This window comes from Onychostoma macrolepis, chromosome 23, assembly GCF_012432095.1.
Source record: "Onychostoma macrolepis isolate SWU-2019 chromosome 23, ASM1243209v1, whole genome shotgun sequence".
In the NCBI taxonomy this organism is placed as follows: Eukaryota; Metazoa; Chordata; class Actinopteri; order Cypriniformes; family Cyprinidae; genus Onychostoma; species Onychostoma macrolepis.
In genome coordinates, this window is record NC_081177.1 from 11,264,919 (window position 1) to 11,288,633 (window position 23,715).

The 23,715-nt window shown below is 36.0% G+C and overlaps 1 protein-coding gene across 3 annotated transcripts in view; it reads left to right on the top strand.

Annotated features, from left to right (window-relative positions):
* phip (pleckstrin homology domain interacting protein) overlaps positions 1-22,897 on the top strand; it is a 52,646-nt gene extending 29,749 nt beyond the window's left edge. The window contains exons 13-40 of one of the 3 annotated variants that reach the window (XM_058762703.1): positions 641-739; positions 1,434-1,590; positions 1,675-1,809; positions 1,949-2,077; positions 2,963-3,188; positions 3,331-3,450; positions 4,157-4,340; positions 4,617-4,722; positions 4,928-5,059; positions 8,888-8,979; positions 9,712-9,925; positions 10,747-10,860; positions 10,986-11,093; positions 11,186-11,310; positions 11,406-11,488; positions 12,009-12,120; positions 12,499-12,560; positions 13,761-13,916; positions 14,002-14,122; positions 14,268-14,393; positions 14,892-14,964; positions 15,137-15,199; positions 15,284-15,439; positions 17,170-17,322; positions 17,417-17,604; positions 17,706-18,100; positions 19,088-19,278; positions 19,318-22,897. In XM_058762703.1, coding sequence (XP_058618686.1) covers positions 641-739; positions 1,434-1,590; positions 1,675-1,809; positions 1,949-2,077; positions 2,963-3,188; positions 3,331-3,450; positions 4,157-4,340; positions 4,617-4,722; positions 4,928-5,059; positions 8,888-8,979; positions 9,712-9,925; positions 10,747-10,860; positions 10,986-11,093; positions 11,186-11,310; positions 11,406-11,488; positions 12,009-12,120; positions 12,499-12,560; positions 13,761-13,916; positions 14,002-14,122; positions 14,268-14,393; positions 14,892-14,964; positions 15,137-15,199; positions 15,284-15,439; positions 17,170-17,322; positions 17,417-17,604; positions 17,706-18,100; positions 19,088-19,278; positions 19,318-19,764 — 4,267 coding nt within the window. In that variant the 3' untranslated portion in view covers positions 19,765-22,897. Of the gene's footprint in view, positions 1-640; positions 740-1,433; positions 1,591-1,674; positions 1,810-1,948; positions 2,078-2,962; positions 3,189-3,330; positions 3,451-4,156; positions 4,341-4,616; positions 4,723-4,927; positions 5,060-8,887; positions 8,980-9,711; positions 9,926-10,746; positions 10,861-10,985; positions 11,094-11,185; positions 11,311-11,405; positions 11,489-12,008; positions 12,121-12,498; positions 12,561-13,760; positions 13,917-14,001; positions 14,123-14,267; positions 14,394-14,891; positions 14,965-15,136; positions 15,200-15,283; positions 15,440-17,169; positions 17,323-17,416; positions 17,605-17,705; positions 18,101-19,087 lie in introns of all 3 variants that reach the window. The other 2 variants (XM_058762702.1, XM_058762701.1) reach the window with 2 other exon arrangements.
* The last annotated feature ends 818 nt before the right edge of the window (positions 22,898-23,715 follow it).

Below are 23,715 nucleotides of genomic sequence, written 5' to 3' on the forward strand. Positions count from 1 at the left end.
ACTTATCAGCTCATTAAAAATTACATGATCACAACCTAATGCAATTTTTGCTTTTTATATAGTAAAATTGTGTTTTTGCCTTTTTTCCCAGTACAAATATCTAAACATCCCTAGATAAATTTAATTGAGAAGAAAAATTGTGTAAGATATTAAGACTAAAATATGATAAGATTAAGATTAAAATGTCGTAAAAATTGTGTGAGGATAATGAGGTTAAAAACAGGGTAAATAAAGGTAATAAAAATAAAAATTGTGCTGTATGAGCACATAATATGCCTCATAGAGTAATGCAATACAACACAATACAATACAATACAATACAATACAATACAATACAACAATTCAAGAGCCACATTCAGTACACTGTAAAACAAAAACCCTTCATCATCCAGTTAACTTAATGAGTTTTCAGAGGTTCAAGTAATTTTCCTTCTTCTGTAAGTCATTTAAAAATGGTTGAAGTGGAATTAATTAATCATTGTTGTACCACATTTTGCTAAACATTTTAAGACAGCAATGAAGTTTTCAATTTCAGTGTATTAAAATTTTATCAGTGTGCCTCATTAATTCCTTTTCTTGAAGCCTCAGAGTATGTATTTGTATATATTACATTTTTGAGCATAAACCTATGCGTGTGTAGGTTTGTGAGTGGCAGTAGAGACGGCACAGCGCGGATATGGCAGCTGCAGCAGCAGGACTGGCGAAGCATTCTCCTGGACATGGCCACTAAGCTACCTGGGTAAGATAAATGTTAATTACTGTTCAAAGGTATGGCTTGATTAATTGTGCATTAATGTTACATTTTGTTTGCTAAACAATTGACCGTTAGCAACATAATTACTTTGGAGCCCCGTGAGAGCAATTGATTCTGACCACACAGGAGCGACTGAGATGAAACCTGTAAAGCCACCAACAGAATCACAACAATGAATTCATATTCTATTTGGAAAGGATTGTTCAGATCGCCTGTCAATCAAGCTCTTTGCGAATGGTCAATTATCTTAACTTAAATTTTTTAAAAAACAGTACAAAACTATAAGCAAACAAATGCCATCTGGGTTTGAATTTTTTTTTCTCCATCATTTACTGATAAAGGTCCCATCAGTCAATAGAAACATAAACATGTTCAGTTATCTGCATGTTGACTTGTTAACTTAGACAGTCCTTGTCAAGCCTTATGGTATAAAAAAAGAAAAATAATTACAGTAAGATTCTTAGACATTCTGTAATTCATGTTAAATTTTTATTCAAAATTTCACTCATTGTTATTCTGGCAATATCATGAATGAATGAATGCATGTTTATATATTTCATTTTGTATACTGGTTTGTCTCTTATTGCTCTTGCTCTTTAAAAGTAGGCCAGCTATAAAGTAAAGTTAGAAATGTCACACTATTTTATATAAAATACTTTTCTTATTTCTGTCTTTTTAGCAAGTACAACCCTCCACCTTTAGAGGACAAAGTTACCAAACTGAAGGTGACTATGGTGGCCTGGGATTGCAATGACAACACAGTCATTACCGCTGCAAACAACTTGACATTGAAAGTGTGGAACTCGTACACAGGGAACCTTATTCATGTATTGATGGTAAGAGTGTAAAGATCTCTCCACAATGACTGAAAGGAGGCAATATGAGATGAATAATGTTGCTGTTATGGCCTTCACCCACAGGGCCATGAGGATGAGGTGTTTGTGTTGGAGCCACATCCATTTGATTCCAGAGTGCTTTTCTCTGCTGGGCACGACGGAAACGCCATCGTCTGGGATCTGGCAAGAGGAGTCAAAATACGCTCTTACTTTAACATGGTAATCTAAATGGCTACACTATATTTCTTTAATCACATTGCATCGGATGTTTGACTAAAACAAATATATGCAAATCTATTGATTTATTGGTTTATTGTCCCTCACAAACATCCTTTCCTATATGTGTGTGTGTGTGTAGATCGAGGGTCAGGGCCACGGTGCGGTCTTTGACTGTAAGTGCTCTCCAGATGGGCAGCACTTCGCTTGCACGGACTCCCATGGTCACCTGCTCATCTTTGGCTTCGGCTCTAGCAGCAGATACGACAAGGTACTGAATGCCAATGTCTGTCTCAGATGCTATGATCAGAATGAAATATTAGCATACTATTTGCAAAATTTTGCTCTCTCTATAATGAATAGTGTATTGTCACATGACCTCATCACATTGCATTCAGTGATTTCATTTGAATTCTAGTTTAAGTAATCAGTAATTTTATGTGCTTTTGTCATTTTTATGAGCTTTTTTATATTTCTATTTACTTTTCAGTTTTATAATTTAAAAAATGTTAGTACTTCAACTTAACCTTATATATTTGAGTTAGTTTATATAATATTTCTAATATTTTAACATTTCATTTTAATATTTTTATTTTATTTTATTTTATTTCAGATTTATTTCAAATACAAAAAATTCTAAGATTTTAATAGTTTTCATTTTAGTTAACAATTGCAACAGATAAGTTGATAACTTACCAAAAACTGATAAATGGACAGTGTTAAGATACTCTGTTTTTCGTTGGAATACATAAAAAAATAAAACGCTGAAAACTAACATTTATTATTTTAAATGCTGCAAATAAATTTAGGCATCACAACATTATAATGTAGGCCTACAATATAAAAATAGATGTTCACTGTGACATTTGCTAAAGATTATATTTAATAGTATTATTAACTTATTGTTTTTAAAGATTTTATTTAAAGTGGGGAAATGAGCATGCACAAATAAATATTCAGTACTGGCAGATGTCAGTATTTTTCAAAATTTCTAATATCAGTCTATAATTGATATGATACTAATATGTAGTGCATCCATAGCAGAAGTAATAAGAATAATAAGGTTCTGTGTTCTGAACAGTCTGAGGCCCTTTTTGTCTTACTCAGTTAGAATATGTGTATTTGTTGTGAATGTATCTATTGATCTGTTTTCTAGATAGCAGATCAGATGTTCTTCCACACTGATTATCGGCCGCTTATCCGTGATGCCCATAACTTTGTGCTGGATGAACAGACCCAGCAGGCACCTCATCTCATGCCACCGCCATTCCTGGTGGATGTGGACGGGAATCCTCACCCTCCACGCTACCAGAGACTGGTTCCTGGCAGAGAGAACTGCAGAGAGGAACAGCTCATACCCCAGATGGGGCTCACGTCATCAGGTAAGAAAAGCAAACAGACAGTGTCTCTTTGGTCCCTTTCTGTGTTTTTATTTGTGTATGCAAACATACACCTGCAAGCTGTCACTGAACACTAATAAAGTGTTCAGATGTCTCTGTGTTTGTTTCTTATTTCTTCACTCAGGGCTGAATCAGGTGGTTAGTCAGCAAGCTGCAGAAGGCTCTAGTCCTCTTGATAGTATGATCCAGAGACTACAGCAAGAGCAGGACCAGAGACTGGGGTCTGACACCAGAGCCAGCAGAGGTAATGCACACATTTTTTGTAGTGACACAATAGTAAAATGTTTGATACCAATCAATAGTGACATTTCATGATAATTGATATCAATTTATTTTTAACATTTATTAAATTACTTGTATAGTTAAAAGTACTTTATACTATGATTATACATTTTATCAATTTAATATTTACAAAATTATCACAAAACAGTTGTGTTACAAATTATATTAATATTATTTATATATTATATGCTATTTTTTTATTTATTATTATTATTTTTTCATCTAATGTTTATATTTTATTTTAAGCTTTTTTTCATTTAATTTTTTTTATTCATTTTTGTTTTAGTTAACAATAACTCTGAATAAGACTTAAATAAAATATCAAAAAAGCACTTGATATTTTTCAGATTTAAAAAATACCAAAAGTATTTAAATGTAGAATAACAATTGTTGCATTATATTACAAAAAACAAAAACAATAATTAAAAAAACAAGACATTTACACATGCACTCAGCAGTCTACAGTTAAAACAATTGAAAAGCCAGACAATGTAATTTTTGAATTGTTTTCCAAAGTGACTATACAAAGAATAGTGCCTTACAAAACCCCCAGTGAGCCAGCTGAAGTTATCACTTCTGTAAAGTATAAAAATGTCATCAGATGGTGGGGGTGGGGGTATTATAACAGTACTGTTGATGCTGGTTGCATGTCTGGTTTGTGTGTGTAGGATCCGTCAGTTCTCCCACAGAGGTCTCTTCTCCACCTAATGTGGGTCTGAGACGCAGTGGACAGATTGAAGGTGTTCGCCAGATGCACAGTAACGCTCCACGCAGTGAGATTGCCACTGAGAGAGACCTGGTGGCATGGAGTCGAAGGGTCCTCGTTCCTGAACTATCACCAGCTATAGCTTGGTAAAACACACATTCAAATACAGTGGACTTCAAAAGTCTGAGAATGCATTTCTCTGGCTTTCAGGTGTTATTTTGATCCTTGAAAAAGGCAGAAAGGATTTAAAATATTAAAACAAACAAACCTTATGATGTAAAATGTCGAAACATTTGTATATCTGTTGTATTTAATATTTTAATAGACACCTGCAACTCAAACAAGACCTTCTCGTGTCTTCTTTCTATTTTTTCTTAGTGTAATGCAGTTTGTCTGTTTTGTGTGTCTGTTTGTGAATGCAGTAAGCAGGAGATTTGGCGTGCAGCTAAAGGAGAAGAGGAAATCAACGTCTACAGGTCAGAAAGGAGGAGACGCAGCGTACACAGCCAGTACCACAGAGAAAACCGGGTAAATTATCATATATGATTATTTTTTATGATTAAAAATGATTATAAATCATGATTATAAATATTTTTTGTGAAAATTTTATTTAGTGAAAATAATAGTTTGTGTGCAGCATCATTCACCACCAAATTTTTACATCCAATTAAATGTTGCTAAAGCCTTAGTTGCTGTTTAACATGCAAATTAATGTGTGTATTTCTCATACCAGCATGCTATAGAAAATTCTATGGAGGAGGGGCGCCGTCACCAGGGTAACCAGCATAACTACCATACACGATTGGCCGTGGAGGAAACGAGTCGTCAGAGTGAACCTAACGAGGAAGAACACAGTGCTTCTGAGGTACTGTCAAAAGATGTCCCTTTAGGGAAAAGTTAAGTCAATGTAACTGCCCATTTAATGAACTTACACTACCATTCAAAAATTTTGGGTTGGAAAGATTATTACAATTTAAAATAACTGTTTTCTATTTGAAAATAATTTAAAATGTAGTTTATTCCTGTGATGAATATGAACTTCCAAAAAACAGCATTATGAAAGTCTTTATTGTCAATTTTGATCTATTTAATGCATCCTTGCTGAATAAAAGACATCTTACACCGTGTCCTAACTACACGTGACGCGACAAGAAGTTTGGGTGTCCACACCAGACGTGATGCAACACCACAACGCGACAGAATCAGTCAAATAGCACAGCCAATCAAAACCGTGTGTGAGCGGGCTTTCTCTGGAAGCTCACTGCACTCGCAATGAAATGGATGAGTTTATAACCTAATTTATAAATATCAAACCTTTTTAACATCACTAAATGTACATACTGAGTGACTGATACCATCTTTGTCATAGAAAACGCTTGTTGGTTTGCACTGTGTTCTCAGTTTTAACGTACATGTTTGCTTGAATTTATTTTCAAGATCTGAGGTAAACTATCTGTTGTTGCTTTCAGTATGGCTATAAGGTCACTCAAAATGTTATTCAAACTCACATTAGACATGTATAACTTTGAATAAAGCACATAATCAGTACCTGAGATTAGTGGTCGACCGATATATCGGCCAATATTTGGCATTTTTCAAATATTGGCATCGGCCGATAAGTTTTTCTGTTTGGCCGATGTGTTCGAGGCGGGACTTTTATTTTGACGGCGCTGAGAACACACAGCGCTCACATTCTCCTGTCGTCGTTAACAGTTCTGTCTAATACGGATAGAAGTCTGTCTAATAATCAGATAGAATGGTTAAACAAAGGAATTAATGTATACAAAAAGAATTATAATGATTGCTTTTATATTATTAGTAATAGAAAGGCAAACATTATAATACTTTCTCGTTTGCCGTCAGCATTAAGCAAATACGCATTTATATCATTTAAACAAATCTTTGAATGACTACTGAACATTTAAATTCACAAACCTTGCAAACTTAGTCGAATCCAGTTGTGAGATCTTGTGACGTGTGCATTTGTATCCTGCATGATCGCGAGTGCTCTGCGTGACGGTCGGTCCGTGTGAATTGAACGCTTTAAACTTTAAACTCGTGATTTCAAATTATGCAGCGCTTTATGCATTTGCCCACTGTCATATTCATGTCATTTTCACTGTGTGCTGTATGTAAAATGAGTGCTACCTTGGCTTTATTTGAAAAATATGATTTCCAATGCACACAAACTTCCCAGAATACTGAGTGCCCTGTTGGTTACAGTGTTTATTTCCTTTTTAATTATATTTTTATTGAATATTAATTTATTTGTGTAAAATACTTTGTCATCTAAAGTATAAGTATGTTTATTTTACACATTTATTTTTTAATCCATTGTCAAATTATTTACAATTTCTTAAATATTAAGTAAAATTTAAAAAATATATATCGGCTATCGGCCCCCCTGCTTTCCAAGATATCGGCATTGGCACCGGCTGTCAAAAAACCCATATCGGTCGACCACTACCTGAGATTACCACTGACATAGTTTGTACGTTGTTTTTCCAGCCGCAACGTCGTGGAAATAGAAACCGTTTCTAAAATAGAAATTTCACGTGTCGCCATTGCTGCTAGTTAGGACAGACTCTGATTAACATGGAAAAGATTGAGTGTCGCATCGTTGTGTCGCGTGTAGTTAGTAAACAGTGTTACAGACCCCAAACTTTTACAGGTAGTGTACATGTGGATGATTTAAGAGAAAAAATATATGGGACTTTCACCAGGAATTGAGTGAAATGGGAAAAAAGGTTTCTGTATGACAGGTGATTGAAATGTTAAAGGGCCTAGTGGCACCAATTAAAAAGGAAAGTTCCATTTCAGAGGTGGCGCAAGTTATTACCTTTAGACTGTCATAGTTTAATCATTTACTATACAAGAATGTGTATTACGGAAGTACATAGGGTCAGTTTTAAATTCATATTGACTTGAACATTTAAAATTGAGAAGGTTTCATTTATTGTGGTGATTGTCTTTTTATTGCCATTGTGTCTAAAGTGTTATTGTTCCATCTGTAGTGTTAAAATCTCTGTTAGAAGTGTGAGTGGTCCATTTACAGTGTTAATGTTGCATCCATAGCAAGTTTCTCAATCTATAGAACGATTTATAACAGATTCACAGTGTCAACTGCAGTGCAGATGCCTACTAACACCAAATCATAATTTTCAGTATGAAAAAGATGCATGACAATTTTTAAAAAGAAATGATCTACTTCTCACGGAAACAGAATGATCGAACTGTGAAGATCCATTGTTTTGGTTTTTTTAACTTAGCGTTTAGATTTTTTTTTTTGTAAATAGCAGTTATTGGTCAGTTTTGATAGCAGTCATTCTCCTCACTTTTCAGACAATTGTCAGATTGTCATCAGATCATATTTGTGAATATTTTATACACTCTGGTTTTATTCAAATCAGGATTTGGTGTGAAAAGGCTTGTTTGTGAATATTTTTTACTTTGCAGTTCTTACACTGCAAAAACATTTTTTTTTCTTAATCGGTAGTATATAGGGTCATATGATTCCCGCAATGCAGAAAACACGTACGGAATCCAGTCATAAAAACTGTATATACTGTATAACGTGAAATGTCATGGAATTTGCCAAATTTTGAATGGATACATCAAACGTTGATTAGTATACTTAAATCAAAACGCTATTTGGGCTAGTGTCTGTTAATATTAAGCCACAAGAATACCATTTAAATATGAATCCTGCATGTTCTGCGTGTCTATGTGGTGCATTTAGCTTCATTTAACACACACATACTGAAGAACGTGTGACGCTCGCAGTGTTTTCAGCCTCAATATATGAGTACACGAACACATGAACATAATCTCTAAAACTGATCTGTGAGTCACTTCATGAGCATTTGACACTTTCTTTTGAGTAAAATTATCATCATATCATATACAAACAGAAACCTAAAAAGTTTTCACAGCAACCCATCAAAATACAAGTTTGGTTTAACTTGAAGAAACGGTGACAGAAATACTACTTAATGTAATGATAGTACTACTAATACAATTATTGTTAAAACATTATTTTTAAAGGAATATTTACCAGAATTAATTTAGCATAAAAATGTAAATACACAACACAGTATTTCTGGAAAAAACCCATAAACCCATAAAATGATAGTAATTTACTTTTTTAATAAAATCAATTAATTAGAGATGCTTTTGATAATTAATATTTAATGAAACCATTAAAATGGAATCCAGAAAATTAATAGAAAACAGAATTAGTTAAAAATAATCTGAATTTGAGAAAAAAATAAAACATTTCATAGGGCCTTAAAAATTATTAAAGGCTTTTAATAAATTGCTGTTTAATATTGTAGGTTTCCTGATTTCAATTAATTAAACATGCTTTTTGATGAATCATTTAATTTAACCATTAAAACGGAGTCTAGAAAAATTTAAACGGGACAAAAATGGAATCCAGAAAAATTTAAACACAAAAAACAGAATTTGGGAAAAATATAAAATTGAATAGAGCCCTAAGTATAGCCAGACAAAAATGCAGAATTATAAAATGGATTTTCTGGAGTAGTAACATCAGACTTGTTGCGTATCTTTGAAAACCAAATTTCCAATTTAAAATATATTGAATTTTTTTGTTGGAACCGTTGCCGTGTTCTGAGAATGGCATAAAAAGAGTGTGGTAATCTTCGGTCTCATTGGATCTGTTGTTTTTTAGGGAGAACCCGAAGCAAGACCTCCGAGCAGAGAATCATCAGATGAGGAAAGGGAGGAAAAAGAACCCTGGCCTGATGATAACAGCAGCTCCAGGTGAAAGTTCATTACCCTCAAGTGTTGAACTGTGTTCATTGCCACAGCCATATCACCCTGCAGCCCAAGACCGGTTGCCCACTGAAGCTAAGCAGGGCCGAGCCTGGTCAGTACCTGGATGGGAGACCTCCTGGAAAAACTAGGTTGCTGCTGGAAGAGGTGTTAGTGAGGCCAGCAGGGGGTGCTCACCCTGTGGTCTGTGTGGGTCCTAACGCCCCAGTATAGTGACGGGGACACTATACTGTAAAAAAGCACCGTCTTTCGGATGAGACGTTAAACCGAGGTCCTGACTCTCTGTGGTCATTAAAAAATCCCATGACACTCATCGTAAAGAGTAGGGGTGTAACCCCGGTGTCCTGGCCAGATTCCCTCCACTGGCCCTTATCAATCATGGCCTCCTAATAATCCCCATCCACTTGATTGGCTCTATGACTCTCTCTCCTCTCCACCTGTAGCTGGTGTGTGGTGAGCGCACTGGCGCTGTTGTCCTGTGGCAGCCGTCGCATCATCCAAGTGGATGCTGCACACTGGTGGTGGTTGTGGAGAGACCCCCACACACACACATGATTGTAAAGCGCTTTGGGTGTACAGAAATACACAATAAAGCGCTATATAAATGCCTCATTCATTCATTCATTCATTCAAACTTCATATGACATAGTGCCATATATCTGGCATGCACATACGCCCGCAAGAGCCACACATATATGCTGGGTCTGTTTATAATTACAGCGATTACTCCAGCGATTACTCAGACTGGACAGCAGATGCTGGAATAAACCTGGAACCGCCCAAGAAGACCAGCGTGAAGAAAAAGAAGAAGAATGCCAGCAGCTCGGAAGAAGATGGAGAGAAGAAAAAAGACTCCAAAAAGGAGAGGAGGAAAGAAAAGCAGGACAAAGATGGAGCACTACCAAAGAAGAAGAAGCCAAAGGAGAAACGGAAGGTCAGTGGTTCTTTGTGTGTTGTTTCAACTATGGACTCCTCTTAAAACATGCTCATCAAGCTCACTAGTTTCTTGAATTTGTCAATTTACAATTTATTTTAGTTTCCATAAATCATTATGAACTGATTTCCATCATATCACCATTAATTTTTAAGCTGGAAATTATATTTTAAACATTTTTGGAATAAAATGACAGATTGTTTTCTCTTGCCATAGCTAATTTCATAGCTAGTATTTGATGTATCCCAAATACACAGAATTGAATAATATTTTCACACTTTCTGCATAATTTTACAATTTCATCTTGACTGGAAATTACATTAAACACATTTTCTGTGAAAAACCTTGTTGAAAACATTGACCCCTCCCCCCCCCCACCACCCCTTTGTATTACACATCAAATGTCTCATATTTCATCTCAAGTTCATGCTGTTGTCTCCTTGGTAACCAAGTGCACAAACTTTTGAAAAAACTTTATTAGTGGCAAATATTTGGTTGTGGTGGAAATGACACCATAGCTGAGTCATCAGTCTTTATTCGAGTAAAAATATGACTCATGTTTATGTAATAAAAGTTAAAATATTTTATTTCACTTCTTGATGAGATCATCATGGATCTAGAAAGTCTACATCTGAGACAGATCTTTTTTATAATTTAATTAAAATAAAGAATAACCCCTGGGACATTCCATTGACAGTTTCAGTTCACTTTCAGATTTGTGTGAAAGTCCTGCTCTGTTTTTAAATTACTCTGAACTTGTTATATATATATGTGTGTGTGTGTGTGTGTGTGTGTGTGTGTGTGTGTGTTTATATGATCAGAGGATACCTGAACTGCAGAACCAGGGTTTGACTTTAGAGGAATGGCTGCCCTCCGCCTGGATCACTGACACCATGCCACGGAGATGCCCCTTCACCCCACAGATGGGCGATGAGGTACAAAACACATTCTTCTGTACATTAGTCTGCTAAAGCATAGTAAAATGTGGAATATTATTATTTATGTGGTGTGTGTGGAAACATGCTTATAACAGTAAGCTGCTTGTTGTGTTTGTGAACAGGTATATTATTTCCGTCAAGGCCATGAAGCTTATGTGGAGATGGCCAAAAAAAATAAGATCTTCAGTATAAATCCTAAAAAACAGCCCTGGCACAAGTTAGAGCTCAGGGTAAGTCTTCAATGAAATGAACTTTAATCTCACAGTATTTTTATGCACATGATAAAACAGATAGTAAATGGTTTGTGATTGTGTGCCTGCAGGAGCAGGAGCTGTTGAAGATAGTGGGCATTAAGTATGAGGTGGGTTTGCCTACTCTGTGCTGTCTGAAGCTGGCCTTCCTGGACCCAGACACTGGCAAACTGACGGGTGGCTCTTTCTCTATGAAGTGAGTACTGTCTGCATGAGTCACAGTGACTTATTCACCATGATCTTTGCTGAGTGGCTTTTAACATGTGACTCGCATTTCTGTTGTGGTCTTAGATACCACGACATGCCTGATGTCATCGACTTCCTGGTACTTCGCCAGCAGTTTGATAATGCAAGACAGAGGAATTGGATGATAGGTTAGTGTGTGAATTGAGTGCATTTCTGCACAGATATTTACTTTTTACAGGTTTAAATGGGTCAGTGACACACAGGGATGTTCAAGATGATGAAAAGGAGAAGTCTTTATAAAATCTAGTTCAAAATGCAAGTGCTAAATTCTTAAAAACGTCATCATTTTGTTCATCTTGGTTTATTCATGTTGTAAAAAAAATCCAATCTACCAAAAATGTTGACTAAAATGTCAAAGTATTCAAAAAACTTTCTTAGACATTGAACAGATGTGATTGTACACACTCCTTTTTACCTGAAATAACGTTGCTATTTCATAAAAACCTCTTTAAAAACTTACTGTCCTTGACACAGTCTTTCTATTTATCTATCACAAATTGTTAATACATTTTTAATTGTAATAGAAGAGCTATTCAAGTAATTGTCTGCATTAATTGTATTATTAACTTTTTTTTAAACTTAATTTGTTGCCTTCTGTTAATGACTGTTGATGAGTGTGTCTGATCTGAGATGGATTTGTTTTGTCAGGTGATCGTTTCCGGACAGTGATAGATGATGCCTGGTGGTTTGGTACGATTGAGAGTCAGGAGCCTTACCAGGCTGAATATCCAGACTCTCTGTTCCAGTGCTACAACGTCTGGTCAGTTCTCCGTGTCCATCTACACATCTTTACACATGTTATAGAGCAATTCAATTATTGCTACATTGTGTCCTAACCAGGCGTGAAGCCACGAGACCACAAACAGCACACACTGTTAGTTCTACATTAACCTCTATTGTATGTTGTCTTAACCACATTAGCAAATAGCCAGTTCAAAACCAACAAATCTTTCTGGAATTAATTGCTTCGAACTTCACTTCCTCTTCGACGTCGAATTTAAGAGTAAATATGGTTTATATGGAGGTTTAGAAATGAATCTATACTTAGTGCTTAGTGTGGTGTTGCACATTTTTTTGAGGGGGCGCTGTAATAGTAGATGACATAATATTGACAGTTTTGTGATATTGTGTGATGCAGCTGGGATAATGGAGATACAGAAAAGATGAGCCCATGGGACATGGAGGAGATTCCCAATGAAGGTATGTATGGTAATCACAATCACTACAGCTGTCAGTAAAATAAAACAACTTTGTCTATTTAATGAATATTGAATTATTATATGTATAAATTTGATTTAATTTGCCTAGAAATAAATATATAGAGATTCTAGGTAAAACTTCACAATTGTGCCAAAAAGTTGCAAGTTAATGTACTTTTTTTTTTAGCTACACTTTTCAACTTTTTTAAAGAAATTAATATTCTACTAATAAAATAAAATCTAACAAAAGCAAGGATGCATTAAAATGATCAAAAGTGACTTTTACATTTTTACATAGACTTTTTACATTGTTTGATTGTGTGAAATTTATTTTTCAATAAATGCTGTTCTTTTTAACTTTCTATTTATCAAAGAATGAAAAATCTATGTATTTTTCAGTATTACTGTTTTTACTGTATGTTTGATCAAATAAATGCAGGCTTGGTGAGCATATAAGGCGTCTTTCAAAACTTTAAACGATCTTACTGATCCCAAACTGTATATGAATTATGACTTGTATGTTTCAACTGGATCAGTTAATTTAACCCCCATCATTTTTAAATACGAGATTGTTTTGGGTGTGTATTGAACCATCTGTGCTAAAGCAACTAGTCTGCAGAAGTCTCTCAAAACAGAATGAAGCTGTTGTAAGATCACATTCGATAAATGCATTAACTGTGTTAAATTGAATGATGTTAACCATGTTTAATTAATCTCATAGCACGTTCATTTTCACACCGCTATTAAAAGCAAGCACATAAGCACGTGTTGAGAAATATAACACTGCTCTGATTTCATACAGGGTACCAGACTTAAAAATTATTTTCAGCTCTGATAAAAGACTTTTTAGTGCAGTTCCTTTGAGTGGCTTTGTGACCTTTGTTTTTTTGTATTTTATTTTTTATATTTCCATTAAATGATAGAGCGTGTTTATTGAGCAAACGTTTCTTATTGGGAACTCTTGGCAGGTCCCCAAAATGTTACTGATTTCAGATTTTACTGTCCTTGACATTTAGTCCCCATAACGTAGGCAAAACCCGCATGCACACACACAAACATGGTAGTCATCACAGCAACCATCAGACTGAGAGTATCAACTGTTCTGATGTCCAGCTGGCATTGTTTTAATAAGTAATCCAAACGGAGTCGTGATTGTCTGTCTCTTGTTTTCCTCCATCTCATTTTGTCCGTCTGTCTGCAGCAGCATTTCCTGACGAGTTAGGTCTGAGTGTGCCTCTAACTGAGGAGGAGCAGAAAGCCTTATTGTACAAGCCTCTAGAAGGAGAGTGGGGCTCACGCACACGTGACGAAGAGTGTGAGCGCATCATCAGGGGCATCGACCAGCTTTGCACTTTGGGTATGACGTTATAATATCTCAAAATTCTTACTTTGGTTTTGTCTAAAACAGATGGAATATAACAATGGTTCTTTCTCTCCTCCAGATGTGGCTGCGCCATTTGAACTGCCAGTGGACTTGCAGGCATATCCAACGTATTGCACCGTAGTTGCTTACGTCACAGATCTGAGCACCATCCGACAAAGACTACAGAACCGTTTCTATAGGTTAGCACAAAGTTAATGGACATGACAGTCAAATACCTGTGTAAACACTGTATTCCAACACGATATATTCCAAAAATCAGTGTGTACTTCTAATGTAGATTATATCAAATTATATATGCATTTGTTGTTTGCTTGCTTTTGTCAGGCGAATGTCATCGTTGATGTGGGAGGTACGCTACATCGAACACAATGCTCAAACCTTCAATGAACCAGGCGCATTCATTGTCAAAACTGCCAAATTCGTATCTGACCTCATGCTACAATTTATCAAGTAAGTCAATCACAAATAAAAATTATAAATGTGGTGTTGAATTGGGATGCACAATATATTGATAGCAAATCGATTATCGGTCATTATCATTTTAATTGATATGTATTGCCAAATAGTGTATTCATTTCTGTATTTTTATATTGCTTTTTCAATCATCAAATGCTCACTTAAATTTCATATCTAAAAAACACTAATGATTTAACACTCTTAAATGTAAGAGTTAGCAAATCTCAAAATTAATATCATTATTGATATACATCATTATAATTCTGTCATGCATAAATTCACTTGTAGCATTTAAATTAGATTAATTTTAGTTTTTTTAATTTTTGTTGTTTTTATTCATTTAGACATAATAGTGTACATTTTAGTATCATCCTTTTATGAATGGCAAAAACCAGTTGAACCAATTGATTTTAATCGGTGCATCCCTAGCTTTTAGTTTAAAGCCATACGTGGGACTGATTTTCACTGCCTGTCTCTGTCTGTGTTCTTTAGGGACCAAAGCTGTACAGATATTATTCCGCTGTATAACAGTATGAAGAAAACCGCTTTCTCAGATTCAAGCGACGTAAGTGTCATTGAAACACACACTCGTAAACCACTCATAAGTGAAAGAGATTTAATACATTATTACAGTGCCTTCAACACTGTTCTTTTGCTGCCTTGCAAGCACTTGGAATTCATGTAATGTAAATGTGTGTATTTTTATTATTTGATTGACACCTTTTTCGCAAACCTAGGATGAAGATGAGGATGAGGATGAAGAACATGAGGCACCTTGTACATCTAGCCGCAATAAGAAGGTAACTAACTAATATTATACAATTTATTGATTATGCATCAAGATTGTTTACATCTGGCTAATTGCGAGTGTGTTTCTGTTTCAGAGGCAGCAGCAGCAGCCTATCCTGAGGAGTCTGCGCAGTAAACCATCATCAGACCCTCAGAGCTGGAAGGGGCGCTGCAAAGAGCTGCTGGAGCTCATCTTTCAGTGTGAAGATTCAGAGCCTTTCAGACAGCCTGTGGATCTGGAGGAGTATCCGGTAACACAAAGACACATGTAGAAAACACATTCACACAGAACTGTAGCTTATACCTGTAACTTCAGGTGGGAAATATGAGGGATGCCATAGTCTCAGCCTCAGACCACCTGCTGTTTGTTGACATATCAATATTTATTACCTTTGGACAAACAAAAAATCAAAAACTCATGACAGTGTACATATTTTCCACCAATTTTTCAGGGATTTTTGCGTAACTATAACAGTCAACTACACGTATACACATGATATGTGACTTTGGACCACAAAACCAGTCATAAGGATCAATTTTTAAATTGAGATTTATACATCCACTGAAAGCTGAATAAATAAGCTTTCCGTTGATGTATGGTTTGTTATGATAGGACAATATTTGGCTGAGATGCAACTATTTGAAAATCTGGAATCTGAGGGTGCAAAAAAAATCAATATTGAGAAAATCACCTTTAAATATGTCCAAATTAAGTCCTTAGCAATGTATATTAAGTTTTGATATATTTACGGCAGGAAATTTACAAAATATCTTCATGGAACATGATCTTTACTTAATATCCTAATGATTTTTGGCATAAAAGAAAAATCTATAATTTTGACCCATGCAATGTATTGTTGGCTATTGCTACAAATATATACCTGTGCGACTTATGACTGGTTTTGTGGTCAAAATAAGTAATATGAAGATTAATAGACCAAGAAGATCCGCACTCATCCAAATAGCCCAAAAAGGCTTATCATTTATTACTCAGAGGTCATAAAAAGTGCAAAGGTGCAACAGTGCAAAACATTTTCGGGTATTACCCCTTCCTCAGTGCCATGTGCTACCAGGCACACACCTGCGCTCATTGGGTCACATATACACACACACACACACACTGCAGAAATCTTTTTTTAATTAATGTTTTGTCTTGTTTTCCAGTAAAAATACCTATACATACTTGAAACAAGATAAATAAGTAACTAGATCAGGGGTGGGGAACTCCAGTCCTGGAGAGCCGCAGCCCTGCAGAGTTCAGCTCCAACCCTAATAAATACTCACCTACCTGTAGCTTCCTAGTAACCCTTCAGACCTTGATTAGCTTGATCAGGTGTGTTTGATTAGGGTTGAAGTAAAACTCTGCAGGGCTGCGGCTCTCTAGGACCGACGTTCGCCACCCCTGAACTAGATGATTGTCAAGTTGTTTTTTAAATCACAAACCAGAAAAACAACAATTTGTCAGTTGGTTAGGAAAAATAAACTTAAGTTATATTCTCTTCTTACCTTATCTTTTTATGATAATTTTATATAAACTACCATTTAAAGGTTTGGGGTCAGTAAGATAAAGTGACAGTAAAGTAATTTTTCTAGCCTTGATAATAATAAGAAATTTTTCTAAAGCACCAAATCAGCATATTAGAATGATTTACAAAGGATCATGTGATCCTGAAGACTGGAGTAATGCTTGCTGAAATGCCAACTTTGTCATCACAGGAATCAATTAAATTGTAAAATATATAAAAAAAAAAAAATGAGAGCAGTTATTTTAAATAGGTCACAATATTACTTTTTTTATCAAATAAATGCAGCTTTGGGAAGCATAAGAGACCCCAACCTTTTCACAGGTAGTGTAAATCTTGTTTAAAAGATGTTTAGGTATTTGTACTGGAAAACAAAACAAAAATACTGATTAAGAAAATAATTTTTTGCAGTGCACTGTCTACTTATATGCCCTGTTCATCAAAAATACCTCTCTCAGGACTACTTGGACATTGTGGACACTCCTATGGACTTTGGGACTGTGTTGAACCGCCTGTTAGAAGGAGAGTATGACACTCCCATGGATCTTTGTAAAGATGTACGTCTCATCTTCAGCAACTCCAAAGCCTATACACCCAGCAAAAAGTCCAGGGTATGAGATCTTGTCCAATTTTGACATGTTGTAATGCTATAGCCAAACCAGTTCATCTAGTTTATTTAATACATGTGTGTTTTTGTGTATGCAGATCTATAGCATGAGTCTGCGATTGTCTGCTCTGTTTGAAGAGCATATCAGTTCGATCCTGACCGATTTTAAAGCTGCTCAAAGTCTGCACAGTGAGCGATTCACCCGTCAGCGGCTGCACACCGAGCGCTTGACCAGACAGTCTGTGAAAAGAAGGAGGAGTTCTTCACATTCAAGCTCCGCCTCTAGGTACAAACAGCATCTGATTGGTCATTGCAGAATATTATGTTCTAGAATTTATCACTGTTTCTAAATGTTGCATACACATTTTCTTCTTTTCTGATTTGCAGTCCAGAAAGGAAGCGTCGGGTTTCGTCTCGCGTTCCTCCTCGATCCGACAATGCAGCTCCGCCCACTCCTGCTGGACCTTCCCGGGCTCCTTCTTTACGGCAAACACATCCACAAATCAATGGCAAGGCTGAGGCTCCTGTTGTCCCCGGTCGGACGCGAAGCTCAGCCCGCTTTGGAACCCAACTCACAGATGCACCCTCTACACAGTCAGCTCCTCCCCCTCCACCCAGCCACAGTAAGACAGCAGAGCCCTCCTCTAGAGTCCTGCGCACCCAGAACTCTCACTCCATTGGTGCCTCCAGGGAAACCGAGAGCTCTGCAGTTCCCCACACAAATGAAGGTGGGGCCAGAGAGTCTCGCAGGAAACTTCGGACACCTGTAAAACTCACACCAGGTCAGTTACAGATGATAAGTATTTGTTGTGAAAAGCTGATGTTATTACGGGAAAGGGGATTTTTGAATGTTTCCTGGAAACCTTCAGTGCACAAACAGTGTAGTTCCTGTAGGCCCAAAGTAATCAATCACCTTTTTTCTGCTCGATAAAACTTTTCCTAAATGGATTTAAAACTTTTTTTTTTTACACTGGTTTTGTGGAAAATCTGTGTAATTTTGCTAAATTCAGCAGTAAATATTGTTAAAATTGCTGAGATTGCTTCTGCGAATTAAATTTTTTTTCTGAATTGGTTTTTTTTTCATTTTCTGCATTTATTTGGGGGAAAATCATTGAATGTTAAAATGTGTTAAACTGAACTCAAAGTACTTCATAATAATTTTACTTCTGAAAGTACTTCTGCATAATTTTTCCCCCTGAAATTTACTTGTGCAGATTTAAACGTAACGTAATGTAATGTAATATGTTTTAAACTTTTTTGTGTTTTGATTTCTAATTTTCTTATTATACAGTATCTATATTTTTCCTGCACTAATGTTGGGGACAGTCTGTAGATTTTTCTAGATTTAAATGTGGTAAAACATTTTAAACTGAACTGAGAATAGATTTAAATGTGCTGAAATGATTTAACCTTTTTTATAATCATATATAATTATTTAAGGGAAAATCTTTAGAATTTTGCAGATTTAGATGTGATAAAATGCTATTAGAGTATTACACACTTAATCACGGCTAAAAGCATAATAAAATTTGTCAGAATTAAATTTACTAAAATTGATGTGACGTGTTGAATGACAGCTATGTGAAGTCTATATAAATCTGTGGATCTTTCCACGGGTCACCATGGGTTTGATTAGCAGGGAACACTCATGCTGATTAAAAAAATTGTAATGCATTATTAGCCAATTTGAAAAAGAAAAAAAAAGAAGCATCTGTTGAATGCATATATGTGAATGTTTAATCTGTACTTATATTCTCATTCTCTCTTAGGTCCAGTCAATCACAGCTCTTCTCCTCAAAACAGTTTGCATTTGAATGGTCATAGTCAAGTGACTCTGGGAGTGGTACGAAGAGGCCGGGGCCGACCCAGATTAGATGCACAAATACAAACGCCAGTAGAGGTACCGCCACCCCCACTGCCCCAGGCCTCTGGAAAAAAGAGAGGGAGGAAAAGCAAGAAAGAGCTGGAGTCCCTACGAAGAAGCTCCTCCCACGAGGAGGAGCTTCTTCTGTCTACCGGCGATGAGGGCGGGGCTTCCTCTACAGCCCAGGACAGTAGTCTTTCAGATTCAGGGGTAGTGACTCCAGAGTGTCCCAAACAACGAGGTAGACCGCGAGTCATCCGGACGCCGGATACCCCAGCTCCTCCAAGCCCTAAAGCTCTCAGAAGGAGCAGTCGACGTGGAAACGAAGAAACCACGCCCCCTACGCCAGGCCCTGCCCAAAGGGAGGAGCCTGACATTTATATGGGAGAGGATGGGAGCTCGAAAGGGCAGATGAGAACGCGTAACCAAGGCCGAAGGACAGCTTTCTATAACGAAGAAGACTCTGAGGAAGAGCAAAGACAACTTTTGTTTGAGGATGCCTCGATTACTTTCGGCACGTCAAGCAAAGGGAGAGTCCGCAAGCTCACCGAGAAGGCCAAAGCCAACCTTATTGGCTGGTAACAATGCCAACTTTGCATGTCCTATGTGACACAACCCCTTATCCTTGCCCCATTGGGGAGGGGGAACCATTCCTGCTGCTATCAGACTGTCATGATTATCTGAATCTTTCATTCTGACTCTCAAAATTGATTCTCACGTTTTGAATCGTTGACTCTTTTGGTGACTTCAAGAGTCACGGCCCCTTGAAATCCCCCACCTTATACATTTTCTTCCACAGAAAATCACAAATGCAGTTAAATACTGATTTTCATATGCACTATTTGAATGCCAGTGAAGAAAGGTACTTATACAGTCTTATGAATCCAAATAACCTGATTTCATCTCTCAAGAAAGCACTTATTTGAGGACGTTTGAGTGTGTGTGAGTGTGGTATAACTTGAGCTTTTACTCTGTCTGGTTTCTTTAAACTGTTAATTTTATGCATTGTTTTTACACGGTTGTTGCTAAGGGCAACAAATCAAACACTTGTTCAAAAAAATCTATTTTTAACAGATCATGGTGTAAGTGGCTGTAAAGCTGTAGTGGAGTGCAGAGAAGGACCTCATAAATCGCGTGTTGTCTTTTTAATGTCTTTCTCTGTGAGTCAAGATCAGTGGCAGTGGTAATTCACGCATGTTTTTATATAATTAGCAATACCTTGTGCCTTTTCATACATTCAATACATATTGGCTCCTTTGTACTCCCCAGTTTGTGTGAGAGAGTGTGTTTGATGCTTTAGCGCGTTGATTCATCCATTACAAATGTGTGTTATTGATCTGTTGCTGGGATAGAGATTAGTGAGCAGCATATCTACCCATGACCACTGTGTGTGTGTGTGTGCGCGCGTGTGCGTGTGTGTGCGCTTGCGTTGAGTTCATGCAGTTGTTGAGGTGTGTAATAGTTGTGACATTATCACTCCACGCCTGTTTTATCAGGCTCCCAAAATGCACTGTGATCCCTAACTAGAGCCATGACTTAAAAATACAGTGGCCACAAGAAGTGTTTGAACACTGAAAACAACCGTTTTAAAATGTCTGAATGTCATTGTATTAGAGAATGAAATATCAAAGCAGGTGGCATCTCCATATAAATGATGGTAGAGATTTTCACAGAACTAACTTCACTTTCCATGGCAGTTTTTGAAAATATGGCTGACTATTTAATGTTAATTTGGAAACAAATTATGTGATTAATTAATGATGAATAATTATTAATGCATAATAATTGTTAATTAATGGTAGTTATTTTTTAACAGTTGTCTAAAAATGATTGCAAAAATATTTTCAGTTTTAAACTGATTTGACCAAGGCTGTTTATTTGATTAGAAATACAGTAAAAATAGTAATATTGTGAATTATTATTATTATTATTATAACAAAGTAATTTTACAATATTAATATATTTAACATTTTAATAATGTTAATATATTTAATATATAATCAGTGATTTCTTTTTAAATATATTTTAAAATGTAATTTATTTCTGTGATGGCAAAGCTTAATTTTCAGCAGCCATTACTCCAGGCTTCAGTGTCACATGATCCTTCAGAAATCATTGAAATACGCTGATTGGTGTTCAAGACACATTTCTCTTATCTATCGATGTTGAAAACAGTTATGCTTCTTAATACTGATACAATTTTGATGCATGACTGCATTTATTTGAAATGTATATCTTTTGTAACATTATACATTTCTTTACTGTGACTTTTTCAATTTGTTGAATTAAAATATTAATTTCTTTCAAAAAATAAATAAATAAGTAAATAAATAAAATGTGCTGACCCGAAACTTTTGGAAGGTAGAAACAATTGCATCTACTTCAATTCATTGAAAAATCATGATCAAATTAATTTTGATTAATTCTTAATCAAATGACAGTGACAGCCCTACTTTTCTTTTAACCTAACAATATACCCATCAGCAAATGTGTTTTTGTGAAATATTTTGCTTTTAACATTTGCTTTGTTCTAAAGTGCCTCTTAGTTTGATGTTGTGATATTTAATGCAATGACATTCATATATTTATGGCATTTCTCATATGTTCAAGTGCTTTTGATGCCACTGTTTGATGCTTCTTCAAACCACTATTGACAGAGTTATTAATATGTGTGTGTAGCGAAGTTCATTGCCTCAGTCCCCACACTCTGCCTGTAGTTTCATCTAGCCCGGAGAGCAGGCCTCTTTCTCTGTATTAGCTAAACTCATTGAATTACTGTGGAACTGCTCATTTCATTAGCAGAGAGGACTTTTGTTTTTGCCCGATCACATTGAAACACTGTGTTTGATATTTCCCGTTCTGATGCATCGACTCGGCTTCAGTAGAAACCGCAGGGCAGCGAATCACACAAGAGGCAGTGTGCATGTCGTATTCTGTGTTTTGAATGTGCCTTGACTTTTTGTGTGTATGTACGTGTCTTGTGTGATGTAAAACTGAAGAATTAAGGTATTGTATCCCACCTTGAAGTCCGGACTCACATATGCAGCATAGTCTCTTTTTGAGAAAGCCGGATCACATTCAGTCTGGTTTGTCGCCATATGATTTTGTAGGTTCTTGCGTACTTTCAGCAGTTGTGGTCTGGGTCATCCATTACGATAGCGCTAATCCAGCCCATAGCTTTAAAACTGGTTTGATGAACCAAAGCCTTTGAACGAGTGTGTGGTTGTTTGATGGGAACATATGTGGCTGTTTTATATGCAGTTGACGCATGTCTGAGATTCTCGAGTGTATGTGATGTCCATTTCTGTGTGTGTTTATGTACAAGCCCCATGTTTTATTGAGCTGGTGTTTCTAATCTGTTGCTACATGAAAACTGTATTATATCTGATTCACGACCCCTCTATTACCACCATACTGCACAGGAAGTGACATCTCACGGACTGATTGACAGGTTTTAGAGTGGAGATCAAAGATGGATGCATGTTAGTATATTCTCTGGTCTTTTAAATCTGAAGGTACAGTCATGTTTGTGGGGTCAGGGTCTTTTTCCCCTCTCCGGTCTTATATCCTCAGACTGAGAGGTCTTTCTATGTTAGTTTGTATACTTTTATATAAAGGAAAAAGTGTAAATAAAGACGTTAAATAGAATGTATGTGTAGGGTGTACTGCTGTCACATTAGTTCATACTGATATTTTAAGGAAATAAACATTTGTGTTTCCACATACTGTCTTGTTCTTTCATTCTTTAACATATTTGCTTAAATTTCAGTCGAGGGAAACCTGGATGTATCGGAAAATTCTAATTTAAAATTTATTTAAAATGATAAACGCTATACAATGTAAATTTTGCTCTTATAATTGCAAGTATTGGTGCCTTACATGCATCAGACTGATATTATATGCCATTTCCTAAAATTATTATACATAATACACTAAATGTAACTATGAGGGGTCAAGATAACATTTAAAACCGTTAAATGGTTGATGATAAACCATTTCATGGAGATCAGCGCCCTCTTTTGTGCATTAGTTGGAACTGCATGTGCAATAAACTACTCGTTTTTTATCGTTAGGAAAATGTACCACAATTCCAATTATGTACATTTAATTTGATATATATGAACACACACACACATATATATTTATATTTCTATATTTGACTGTGCCGACATATATTTATGTGATACTATTCCTTATATTTATATTTATATATTATTTGAATGTGCTGACATATATTTATGTGACACCAATTTTGGTGTTTTATATTAAATAGTCTGTATTAGCATTCCATATATTTATATTGTATTAAATCTTAACAAAGACGTTTACTCAATTGCTAATACACTTTCCCTGAAACTTACAACACATTTATCAAAACTATAACCACAGAATAATAATTAGCTACTAAATCATCTGTACAAACCAGAAGTATGAATGAGTGCATGAGCACATGGTGTAAACCTACAGTTCATAGCCTAGTTTTGAAAAAGAAAGAAAAAAAAGTCTTTTTGATTATGATTCAGGATATTTGGC